Source organism: Hippopotamus amphibius, chromosome 16, assembly GCF_030028045.1.
Source record: "Hippopotamus amphibius kiboko isolate mHipAmp2 chromosome 16, mHipAmp2.hap2, whole genome shotgun sequence".
Classification (NCBI taxonomy): Eukaryota; Metazoa; Chordata; class Mammalia; order Artiodactyla; family Hippopotamidae; genus Hippopotamus; species Hippopotamus amphibius.
In genome coordinates, this window is record NC_080201.1 from 11,288,467 (window position 1) to 11,301,770 (window position 13,304).

The 13,304-nt window shown below is 37.8% G+C and overlaps 1 protein-coding gene across 7 annotated transcripts in view; it reads right to left on the reverse strand.

The window, feature by feature from the left end:
* Positions 1 to 3,620: 3,620 nt before the first annotated feature.
* Positions 3,621 to 13,304, reverse strand: part of CNTNAP4 (contactin associated protein family member 4) — a 259,940-nt gene continuing 250,256 nt past the window's right edge. For 5 of the 7 annotated variants that reach the window (XM_057711746.1, XM_057711748.1, XM_057711749.1 and 2 more), the window contains 3 exons: positions 9,222 to 9,440; positions 8,826 to 8,897; positions 4,164 to 4,357 (listed from right to left, as the gene is read on the reverse strand). In XM_057711746.1, coding sequence (XP_057567729.1) covers positions 4,164 to 4,357; positions 8,826 to 8,897; positions 9,222 to 9,440 — 485 coding nt within the window. Of the gene's footprint in view, positions 4,358 to 8,825; positions 8,898 to 9,221; positions 9,441 to 13,304 lie in introns of all 7 variants that reach the window. The other 2 variants (XM_057711747.1, XM_057711745.1) reach the window with 2 other exon arrangements.

Genomic DNA, 13,304 nt, shown 5'->3' on the forward strand with positions numbered 1-13,304 from the left:
TTGCTGTGATAGTACCAACTTCTCCATCCGCCCCATCCTGCATCCTCCTTTCCCTCGCAGAAGTTGTCTCTACAGTACTCCCCAATAAATTTCCTTCACGATAATCTCTGTCTTAAGAGTTTTCTTCCCAGGGAACCCAGCCTGTTACAACATGTAATTAAGAAGCATGGAGATAGCTCAAAAGAGACAGCTAAGGAGCTGAAAGTGATACAGCAGGGGATGTGGCAATGGAGAGCTATTTTTCCTCGTAAGAGTCCTTGTACTATTTGAACTTTAAAATATATGCAAATAAAATTTAAATGTAATGTTATAAATAGGGAAAAGAATAAAAAATGATTTCACCTGAGAATCCATTATAATTGTGGGTCAGATTGTTTTCCATCCCATTTTATTTGCATTTGCAAATCTTCAAAACCAGACTCCACGGAAGCTATTGATACACCAAAAAGTCCAACTCTCTCACCACATTATATGCAAACACTTCACATTCCCTTGCTCCTCATGTTGTATTCTTTCTTGAATGCACGCACATGTTCACTCAAACACATTCCCAACACACAGTCAGTTGGCTGCTAAACATTTTCTTCCCTGTTACCACTCTCTATCATCCAAATTTTGGAAAAATAGAAGACGAGCAGAACTTATTGAAAGCATCTGTAAAATTGCATTATTTAGTTAGATTCATCATTTAGCTGATACGTGGACTGGAAAATCAAACAATCAACTAAACATATTTTAATATGAGATGTGTCATCTTCTACCATAAGGAAAACATCGGATGACTCGGTCAGATCTAACTCATAATGAGTATCTCAAAGACTATAAGTGTTTCCGTTAAAATGATCTTTCCTAGAGTCAAGAGCCATAAGCTTAAAATAAATATTTTATTTAAAGGAAACCAAATCTATCAATGGCAATGACCTACCAAAGGTTTATGCTCATTTGAAAAAGATATGGAAGAGATCTAGAACTACAGGTCATTCTGGACAAAAAGGACACCAAGCTCCTTCAGACTTTCTACATCACTAAATAATTGCCAAAACTCCAGATCCTGGAGGCACTAATGCTTAGCAGAATGTAAAGTGAAAATGAAAGGCTTGTCACAGTTTCACCACTTACACACTACTATGTGTCCCCTTGGGAATATAACCTCATAGATATATGTCTCAGACTTTTCATCTGTAGCACTGAGCTGTTCACACTAAATAATATACCAGCGATCGCCAGCTGCATGAGGGACTCTGTTGCCAGGTTCTGTTATAGCTGAAGGACAATACCATCTGATGAAAGCTGATTTGGAATGCTTGACTTCTGTCTGGTTGGTTGTCTGGCTGCTTCTTCTTCTGGTTATCTTTAATTCACCGTCTAAAGAATTTATTAAATTTGCTGTAAAGAGCAACACTTGGGAAAAGATTTTTGAAAATGGAGCTATTTCCTAGAGTGGACATGGTTTTTACAAAACTAAGATGTCATTTCCCACGTGTGACCCTCATTTCATATGCCGTGCTAACTCCACTTTATTTGCATATTGCACATTTGAATTTAATGAGATTTGGGAGATCTGGTCTTCTCAAAAAGAGAATGTTAATTACATATTGTTTTCATTTTCTTCACTTGAAATTACCAATAAAGAATTTTTAAACTTTTATATTACAGAGGGGTGTGCTATATTCTTATGTATAATCCTGTGCATCTATATAGGGATCACTGGCTAAATTCTTTGTAGAAGTAAGAGTATGACCCAATTTAAATATAAAATAACCTTTCAGCAAACAACTGTAGTCAAATCATTGTTCTCTGGCAAAACTTAAAATCTAGTATAATTTTACCTGCTACAATCAGTAAACATTTTTCTATTTTTTCTTTCATTTCTGAGTCCAGTTAAAAGGAAACACACTTTATAAATGCAGCTTTTGTTAACAATTCATAATAATCATGGAGTGTCCCAAAAGATTTAAAAAAGCCACAAACACCAGTAAAGAAGGCATACATCTACACATCTTTTTACTGTTTTGAGCAAAAAAATCTATTATAATCCCCTCATTTAAAATTTGTATACATCATCTCAAAATATATTCTGCATTTTACTTCAAAAATGCATTTTATTAAGGAAAAAAGAAGGAACAGATTACAAATCATGGAATGCAAGTCATGGCATATGATGTAGCAGTGCATTTTGATGCCATAACATCAAAGTTATGGCTCAGAGGTCTGGGAGGCTTCACCACCTATAAGCCTGTCTGCATTCCAGCTCCCAACCAGGCTGGTTAGTGCTGCCACTAAATAACAAGACCACGTGGAGAAGATTCAGGGCGGTTACAATATTTGTATTCAGCTTTGCATCAAATGAAAACTACCATTTACCATTTTCATGTTCAGTCCTTTGATAGCTATAACAAGCCTTTCAATGAAAAAAAACCCGCAATTTATCCACATAAATCCCTCAGAAACTAATGTTAATTCATATCCTTGAGATTTAGTCAGGCATTTACAGAAACATAAAAATGGATATAGTGTTGTGAGAAAAGACAGGCAGGTTTTGTAAGGAGAGTTAAGAGGGAAAATAAGGAAAAAAAATGTTTAATTTACCTATTTCCAAATTGTTCTGGTGTGGACAAACTAAGGACTCCAATTTTTCCTTGGCGGACACCTGGAAAGTGTGAATATAAATGTCAAAGTGCCTTGGTTATATAATTGGCTTGTGGAATTCAAAGACAGCTACACGTAAGCATCTTGTTTACATGGCCTCAAAGGTAATTACTGCAACAGTTTCATAAAGTTATTGATAATTATTTGAACTTCTGATAAGTATATAGCTCCTAATCAGAATGTACTAGTTAGTAAGTTATATTGATTTTTGGTTCTGTTTGAGAAATGTACTCATTCATCATAAATGAGAAGTGACTAGAATGACAGAATTAGAATATGACATACAATATACCATCACCCCTTAGAAGGAGTGTGCTTTAATAACTCTACTGGTTTTGCAAAAGGAGGGCATGGCTGCAGCTTATATTTCAAAAAGTACATCCTGGAGGTCAGTGCACAGCAAAATATATGCCTGAAGGGGGGATACAGTTTAGAATGAAGAATGGAGCTCTACACTTCAGATTGTTTCTTTTTTTCTAACACGTGAGATGCTTCATGGAATATAGTAAAGAGAGATCAAAGAAAAGTGGGTGATAAACTTTAGTAAAACAGAGGTATAAACCTACAAAGAAAACTGACATAGGATTTGGGGAAAAATATTCTCGGAAGTATATTTCATTTGAGATATTACAGTTGTAAATAAAAATAATTCTTTGCAGTGTTAAGAATTATGTTTTTTATATCAACAGGTATACTTGCAAACATTTTACATTCTTTGGGAAACTGGCATTACTCAGGGTCTTAACTACTGCCAATACCAAACCATGATAGCAAATTAAACAGAGAAGTTCTACAGGCAAGATATCACATACTGATGACCAATGCACCTTCTGAGTCTTGTTACATATGAATTTTATGTTCAGAGCTGGAGCCTGACACTTAAAACCTAATGTTTTCAAAATCATGAAGAAGAGTCAAATAGAAAAAAAGCAATACAAACAAACCAATGACAACAAAACATCTTTCGAGACTATTGATAAATTGTATTGAATGCAATACAGAGAAAGGCAAAGGGGTTTACATACTTTTGGCCACTGAAGATGCAAACACCAGCCAAACAGGATCTTAGAAGCATTTCCAGGTCTATGAATAACACCATGGGGACACTAAAGCAAACACGGCATATGTTCTCAAAGAAAGCAAGGTCATTACAGTCCAATTTTGATTTTTAACTCTAACACAACTTAGGTATCACTTACGGTTGAGAGGCCAGCGCTACAGTTTTCACATTGAAAAGCTGTAGCTCTCAAGTGAGTTAAACGTCTGTTTTAGATCAGATCAGAACGGTTTGAAATTAACGGCAATATCTAACTCCTTGTTATGCAGAATGACCGCTATGGGAAATATGTCACTGGACGAGGCCTCCTGGAGAGGTCTCGAGTCTGGACGTGGCAATGTGGCAGGGCTGCAAATCCACTGCCTGTACATTCAGTGTAAGAACTTTTTTTGTCCGTTGAGAGCCCCTGGCTATTAAATCAGACTGTTGTAATTATAAGGGAAATCATCACTGCCAATCAGAAGAAGTACTCTTTCTGATTTTCACCAACTGCATTCTGTATATTAAGCTCACTTTTCAAAACAGCCTCCGCACTGTCTACGTTCTCTGACCTTTTCGCCTCATTTCTTTTGTACGACCTTTTCTGCTGAGAAATGCGGACAGCTATGGCAGTGATGCACAGCAAGATAAAGATCACAACAGCTATCAGACCTAGTGAGAGAAGAGGAGAGAAACACAGAATCAGAACTCTTGTCCCAATAGAAACCGCGGAGACTTCACTGCTTAAGAAGTCAGAATAAAATCATTTTCCACTGAAATCAAGCATCTAGTATATATAAATTGGAAATATCAAAACCTCTGGTATTTCTGGATCAAGTGGTATCAAAATGTGTTGCGTTTACTTCTGTGTTTTAACAGTCTGTGGGTTCACCTTCATTTATTCTGAATGTGTATTATATTGGATTTATTTAGTGCATGTATATATATAATATGTTAATAACACAAGATATTACCTACATGTCTCTAAGACCATGGGGTCACTTCATATTAATACCCAGACAAGTTTTAACTATTTTGAAATTATAGAGTAGTAGTAATATCATAAAATAATCAAATGTGCTTTTAATACTTAAATATGTAAACGTTTAATTGAAGCATAGTTGATTTACAATGTTTATTAGTTTAAGGTGTACAGCACGATTCAGTTATACATATATACATAAATGTATATATCTATTATTTCTCAGATTCTTTTCCCTTATAGATTATCACAAAATATTGAGTAGAGTTCCCTGTGCTACACAATAGGTCCTTGTTGATTACCTGTTTCATATGTAGTGGTGTCTATACGTGGATCCCACTCTCCTAATTTATCCCCTTAAATGTAAACATTTTAATGAAGTTGATTATCAGTAGTTTGTTATATTACTAAATAGCAGGAACAGATTATGTATATGAATAACATATTGAATATGAATAATCTTGACTGATGAAGTATATCGATACTGATACATAGATTAGATTATATCTATATGAGGAATATTGATTTTTGAAACATCTGATTGTAATTAAATTAAATTAAATTAAATATTGCAATTGTTAGCTCTGCCAAATGGTTACCAATCCTGGCATTATGTTAAGTCAGTCATCTTCAAACTGTGATCTATGAATCCCTGGTGGTTCCCGGGACACTTTGAGGGAGTCCATGGGGTCAAAACTATTCATAATAACTCTACGATGCCTTTTTCACTGGGTTCACATATCCACTGATAGGACAAAACAAGGTTAGGTGAACTTTCTGGTACCTTAGCATGAATTAAGGCAAGGCCACCAAACTTTAAAAGTGGTGATTGAATTCATAAAGTAGAAGGCAGGCACTGCACTGCTAGATGCACTTAAGAGTGTTCTTGAAAAAGCACTGAAAATTATGCATTTTATCAAATCATAACCTTTGGCCCCAAGTCTTTTTAACATTTTGTGTGATGGAATGGCAAGTATTTGTAAAGGTACTTCTCATGCAGCCTGAAATATGATGGTTGTCTCCAGGACGAATGCTAGCATGAACATTTGAGTTGAGTTGTGAGCTGAACTAGTTGCTTTTTCTTGTAAAGAACACTGTTTTTATTTGAAAGAACAACTGACAGATAAACTATGGTTGTTTTAACTTGGATATCTGGCAGAAATTTTCTCTAAAATGAAGTAAATCTGTCACTTCAAGAAAAACAACTGACAATGTAGCATGCCAAGGATAAAAGCCACGTTTTCAAATGAAAAATAGAATTTGGAAAACTGTTTTCTGTCACCATGAGTTTGAGAGTTCCCTCATACTTAGACTCTTCTGATGAAATCAGTGGCTGTAGTAATGTAGTGCTTTCAGGTGAAAGTAGGTACAATGAAAACAGTGATGTGCATAGGGTCTCATATCGTACAACAAGGACTCCTCATTCTAGTTTAAATTAGGTGTAAACAACTTTAATAAATCCAACGGAAGCCAAAACTTCAAAGGTCCTCATCAGTCACAATGGATTCCAGAACACATGATCTGATGGGCAGATTCACTACAGCCAGTCACAATATTGCCAGGGGCTGAGCCGATTTTTTGGCGAGGTCAGCCTTATCTGAGAGGGACAGCAATTCCTTGCTGATAGATCTAATGTAAATCTGGTAACTAAATTCTGTACTGTATTTGAAATCTGAAGAGTTTACTAACGGATATGACTTTTTATTATTGGTCATATTAATAAAGAATAATTTAAATCAGTATATCCATTTGATGTTATATGTTTTGCTTCTCATCTTAGAAAAGTAATCAGTTGAGTTGCCGTAACTATTTCTATTATCTGGTTATAGGCCTCTAGCTTATAGAAAGAGATTCTGAACAATTTCAGTGTGGAAGGCTGATGAAGTAGATACAGAGGGCAGGCCACTGCAGGCCCAGACAGGACATCCAGACAGTCAAAATCACAGTTGGACTCTGGAACTATTTGCTCCATGCATGTGATTTCTCTTTTCATTGGAAACAGTGTTATAACAGGGTTTGTTATGTCCAAGAAAACCCTTGATCTAACCTGTTATATCAGAAAAAAAAAAAAAAAAAAAACCAAGGAAGAAAGGAAAAAGGATATTCTGAATGAAATATGACCATCTACTTTTCTGTGGCATTGCCATCTGAAGGTCTGTGTGAAAGTGTTTTTCTGAGGAAATTATGTAGCTTTCTTTCTGTCTAAGTCTGACCATTCATATTTGTGTAGTCTGGCCAGAAACTCTACACAGTGTCTTAGTCACCAGTTTTAAATATCTTATTAAATCAATTTTCCCATCTCACATTATATATTTATTTACTGTTTGTAACTGAAGAAAAAGATTACCTAAAATGTAAAACATAGGGGAATTAGCCAATTGGAAACTACCTAAATGGATTAATTATTGTTACACAGTCGGTGCAATTTATGAGTAACGAGAAAACAGGTGAAGAATTCTACCACAATGCTAGCAAATGGAGAAACACGCTAGAGAATGGCATTCTGTGACTTAGCAGATAAACTGCACTTGATCCTGGACAAGGCCTTCCGAGCTTAGGTGGACACGACCGTCTGCTCTGCCTCTGAAGCTCAGTCCCTGCGTGAGCAAAAGCAGACACCCCTGGATCCGCAGACCCTGGGGAGACCCGGAGCTGCAAACCTTCCATAATTCTTGCTCTGTTCCGTGCATCTGAGTCAAGTGAGAATTTCACAGGTGACCTATTACTTGTTTCCATTCTAGAAAAACACACAATGACTTATAAACACACCTCTTCCTTTACTCTGCAAATCTTGAGAATAATCTTTGCCCAAAGTGACAATATTCTAAAGATTAAATACTTGTTCTAACATTGGCTTGACTATACAATATATCTATCTCTGTAACTCTATCTCCCCATAGCCACACTATATATCTATACTAGTTAAATGTATAGAAAAAGCACCATTATGAGACTTAGATAATCTGTTTGACTAGGAATCCCACTATGAAATGCTGAGCACATTTTAAATGCTGTAACTTTAAATGAGTTTTTACTACAGATTGGATTAATACGATATTGATATATTTTAGACATGCAGTTATTAACTACTCTTCTAACAGGGTTTTAGTTTTTGTTTTTCACTGGTTACATGATTAAATGAGGAACCTATTTTATGCATCTTTAATTTATACACCATTAAGCTGATAAAAAGTAAAGCAACTGAAAAAGCAGTGGGGATGCTAATATCCTCACAAAGATTTGACCAGTACTTTTCTCTGTCTAAATAAAAGTCTAAGTACTTAAAGGAAGTTGGTGTCTACGTGAGTAAGGGTGTGAAAAATAGGACCAAATGGATTAGGTATAAAGCCCACATGAGTTACTCAAGTATACGAGTAAACACATTACCTGGCAATATAGTAAAATCATTATTTAGTTTTCATATCCATAACATATGCAGAGTATGGAGGTAAGGTGAGCCACTTAATATTTCAATAATCTCTCATTAATAACATTCTTAAGACCATTAATCAAGAAGAAGGGGGTTGGTTTTGAATAAATTATGTCTCAGAGAATACACCGTTTTGCTGCCAGGAAGATATATTTAAAACTTTTTTGTGTTAATTAAAATAAGTATGAACCACCCTTATTCCATTAGTTTAGTATTTGATAAAGTGCAGATAAAAATGTGATAGTCATTGAGAGAAGCACCTAAAGCACGGAAGTATCCACTTCATTAAGCATTAAGGCGACATTACATATATGCTTCTAATGATAACCTCAGGTCTTTCCTACTTACATAAAGCCTTACAGAAACAGGCATGTGTCCAAGAAGCCAGAACGTGACACTTTCTTACATGCAGTTAGTGCACCCTAGGGAACGTAGGTGGCCGTCATCAAGCTAAACGATACAGGTCGACAACTATTCTTTGAGTGTGGTGTTTCAGGGAAATTATCAATTATTTACACTGAATATCTCCAACGAGGCTGGGGATGCAGGATGACCCTAGGAGACAATCCAGTACAAATAATAAACCAGCCCCACTGACCTCAGGATTCACTGCCTAACTCTTGGGGCACGTGTAGAGGCTCCACAGACGGTGTCTATAAGGTTAACTGTTCCCATTATTAGCAATGACGGTAAGTACCGAGGAAGAGCTCATGCGTGCTTTCTATTACCTCCAATTACTGCAGAGTCACTCTTGATGGTATTAGTGAGGGGTTCTCTGTCATCTCGTGCTCCAGAATGATCTGCAGTTACAGGATAAGGGGGTGATACAGGTGCGTAAAAGGAAGAAGATTTTTTTAAATTCATAAATGTTTTAAACCAGAACAGAATCATAGAGGTCAACGTGGGATGTCTGTAATTTTAAACGTAAGCAATGCCCGCAGGCAATGGCCCACGTGAATAAAGAACTGTGACTCTAGAAAAGAAATGGGAAAGAACTGAAAATTAAACAAAACCAACTTTAAGAAAACATCTTGAGAACACAGCGTCACAGCAACATCAAAAGATTTTAACATCCAATGGACGAGCTCTGTTTGTGACCGGGTAAAGGAAGGGCCATACGCCACCTGCAAAGGAGTGTGTCCTCTCCCTCGATGTGGCATCAGTGCCAGCCTGGGCCACACAAGTGGACTCTGTCACGTGTCCTGAGATGGTGATGGGGGCTGGGCGGCTGGGATGCAGAGCGGCCTTCAGCGGGGCCACGTGGCTGACCTGCACAGCAGAGAGACAGCCCAGGAAGCCCTGTGCGCCTGCCAGTGCCGTCTCCTGGTCCACGTCACTGTGTTCTGTGAAGCCAAAGAAACACCACAGTGGCAGTGAAGATGCAAACGGGCAATGCCACAATGCAATATTCCAAGTCTCGACAATGCACCGGCAATACATACCCAGCAATTAAATTCCTTTTGTTTTTGTCTTTATTACAAGAGATTCGTTAAGTCTTTGCACAGCTACTGGTGAGATGTCACAGGTTAATGAAGACAAGTTTTTAAGTATGACTAATTAAATATATTGAGAGCTCTCTGGAAATGATTAAAGTCTCTACAAGAATGGGTTAGATAATGAACTGATCAGGGACCCTGTAGATGTTGCCATGTTAGAGGCTGTATCTCAAAGCTTTTAGGGACTCTTAATTCCTCACGTACAGCAGTGAAAACTTTCATACCTCATTGCCTTTTCTCCCTGTTTCACTGTCCACCTATCACTCAGAGTGAGATATGTGCATGTCCCCATACACAGATAACCTCTGCCCCCATTTAAAAAAAATTTATTTGGTTGTGCTGGGTTTTAGCTGTGGCAGGTGGGCTCCTTAGCTGCGGCTTGCTGAATCTTTAATTGCAGTGCACGGGCTCCTGAGTTGTGGCATGTGACCTCTTAGCTGCGGCATGCACATGGGATCTAGTTCCCTGACCAGGGATTGAACCCGGGCCCCCGGCATTGGGAGTGAAGAATCTTATCCACTGCGCCACCAGGAAAGTCCCTCCTCCCCCCACTTTAATGAGCATTTAGTTACTATGGGACTGTTGTGGGACAGAGATTGGTTTGAATGTCAAGATATTAATTCACAATTTTATAGTGAAGAAGATATTTCATGCTTGCCAATCATGAAATCTAAACAAGGGGAATCAACTGCTGAGTTTTAACGTTCAAATGTTATCAGACTGCAATGTCTCCACCCACCCAATATGATCAGAAAGCAGCAAGACTACTCTCCCTGTGCTGCACACATGGCAACACCAACATCTGCGTTTTGGCCTCTCTTTTTAAAAGTAATATAATAAATACTGTATTTATTGAATGCTTATTATATGGTAGGCACTATTCTAAGGGATTTGCATGCTTGTGTTTAAAACCTTACCATAGCCGTGAGTATCCTATTCTAGTCACATAGACAAGACCCTTTAGGTTCAGAATTTTAGTGATTTGCCTGAGGTTACTCAGTTGCTGGCATCGTGCACTGGACTCCAGGCCTGCTGGACTCCAAATCACAAGCTTCTTTTGTTTAAAAGTGACATGTTCTTTCCTTTACTCCGCTTATATCTTCTGCGGTGCCTTTTTTTTTTTTTGCTTGAGAGCTATTCTTGAAATGACTCTGGCCAACTCAATTCTGATAGAGCCTGTCTTGTTATATCAAGGTTTTTGAAGAACACTTCCCTTTTGTTTTACTTCTATTTATTCCTTTCCCAATGTTCTCTTTTTCTTTATGTAGATCTGAGTTTCCGACCTATGTTTTCCTTATCTCTGAATAACTTCTTTGAAGATGTCTTTCAGGCAAGGTCTGCTGGTGATAAATTCTCTGCTTTTGTTTGTCTGAGAGTCTTTATTTCTCCTTCACCTTTAAGGATAGTTTTGCTTGATACAGAATTATAAATTGATGATTTTTCTTTCAACACTTTAAATAGTTCACCCCCTTCTCATGCTTGCATGTTCTCAGAGAGGCCTGCTGTAATTCTTAAACTTGTTTCTCTATAGCTAGTCCCTCTACCCCCCACTTCTTTCAAAGTAATCTCTTACTCTTTGAAGAACACTTCCTTTTGCTCCATTTTCATTCACATTTTATACCTTTTTAATAAAAATACTGATTAGATGTTTAGCATCATGAATATCACACTCTATGCTAAAAAAAAAATCTGAAAATAGAGAGATGACATCACTTTCCTGTTGTGCTGGGGGATATGGTTTTCAGACCCAGGCATTCTGGCTCTGGAGGCTATATTCTTACCACCAGGCTATCCTGCCTTGTAGCACAAAGAGCCCTGAGAGGCTATCACTCTGCAGCTCTACGAGTGCACAGGGGACTCTACACACCAGCACCGCACTGCTACACAGGCGGCACCTCACCAGCCTGTGTACACCAAAGAACTAGCTCAGTCCCACCACAGAGCAGTCATTCGAGCAAATGGGAATACATTCAAACATATATATCTTAAAAACACATAGCATTCTTGCTCTGGAGTTTTTTGGTTTGGTTTGTTTCTTACTCTAACAAGAAAGAGAAAAGTGAATATACTTTAACAGCAACATAATCAGGACAGTGCATTTCAGATTTCTTTTATGTGGTTAAAACATTGAATAAAATTTCTCTAGATCTTTAAAAACATCTTACCTTCTGAACCAAAAAAAAAAAAAAGCGAATAGATAAGATTTAATTCTCTGGTAAAAATTTGATATGAGACAACTTTTTAAAACCTTACACCTTGGGCTTCCCTGGTGGCACAGTGATTAAGAATCTGCCTGCCAATACAGGGGACATGGGTTCGAGCCCTGGTCCAGGAAGATCCCACATGCTGCGGAGCAACCAAGACTGTGTGCCACAACTACTGAGCCTGTGCTCTAGAGACCGTGAGCCACAACCACTGAGCCCGTGTGCTGCAACTACTGAAGCCCATGTGCCTAGAGACAGTGTTCCACAAGAGAAGCCATTGCAATGAGAAGCCCGCACACTACAACGAACAGTAGCCCCTGCTCACCACAACTAGAGGAAGCCCCTGTGCAGCAATGAAGACCCAACACAACCAATAAAATAAATAAATAAATAAATAAATAAATAAATAAATAAATGAAAAACAAAAAAACTCCCCAGAAAACCCTACACCTAAATATTCACCTATTATAAAATGTTTTAAGAAAAAAGCTTTAAACTCTAAAACTTAAAACAGTCAATTAATATTTGAGTTAAATATACAGGAAACACATTCCCTGCTGTTTGAGCATCTTACATTCTAGTAGGGGAGATAGACAATAAACATGAAACGGGAATGGATGAAAATTTTGAAGACGGATGCTATGAAGAAATAAATCAGAAGACGTGGTGGAGTGTAACTGGGATGCAAATTTATCTTGATGGATTAGGTGATTTTTTTGTGTGTGTCTCTTTTAAGGATGACTCTGCACAGCCCTATTCTCTTAGTTGTCTGTAGATATTATTCCAGCATCTTCTGGTTCTATTCTTTCGTAAATTTTGTAAGATTCCCTGTGATTTAGGAATTTTTATCAGACTGTCCCTGCTGTGTATCTTCGCTCATTTATTGTGCACAGAACATGGTGGGCCCTTTTAATCTGCAGACACAAGGTTTTTCTTTAGCCTGGAAAATTTCATATGTTGTGCAAGCAACTGTTGTTTCACTTTCGTCTTTTTTACCCTTCTGGACTGCCGAGTATTCACGTTGGGTCTCCTCTGCACATTCTTTAACTGCTTTTAATTTCCCTGCTGATTTCTATCTTTCAGGGCTTGTTTTTGTGTGGATCAAGTGCTTCATTCACTTGCTCTTCCAGGGGATGATTTCAAGGACCCACAAAGATCATTATGTTTTAGTCTGGAAAAATCATACTTTTAGTTCCCTGAGGTCTTTTTGTTGCTTTGCTAGAATTTCCTTACAGTGCTCTTACTAAATTTCACTCAGGATGGGGTCTGTCTTCTTGAATAGCTTAATTCTGATTGTTTTGGTTTCTCTCCCACGTAATTGCTGTTGAATCAAGGGTTGTATATACGGTTTTCTCATCTGCTAGTTGATTCTCTGCCATTGCCTTCCTTAGGTGGCTAACGCCCAGAAAGGGTAGACAGTATAGAAACTGTCCTCGTCAGAGAAGCTGCTGGCCACACGCCCACCCAACCTCAGGACAGAGAGGACTTGGTCCAAATTTCAGGATTC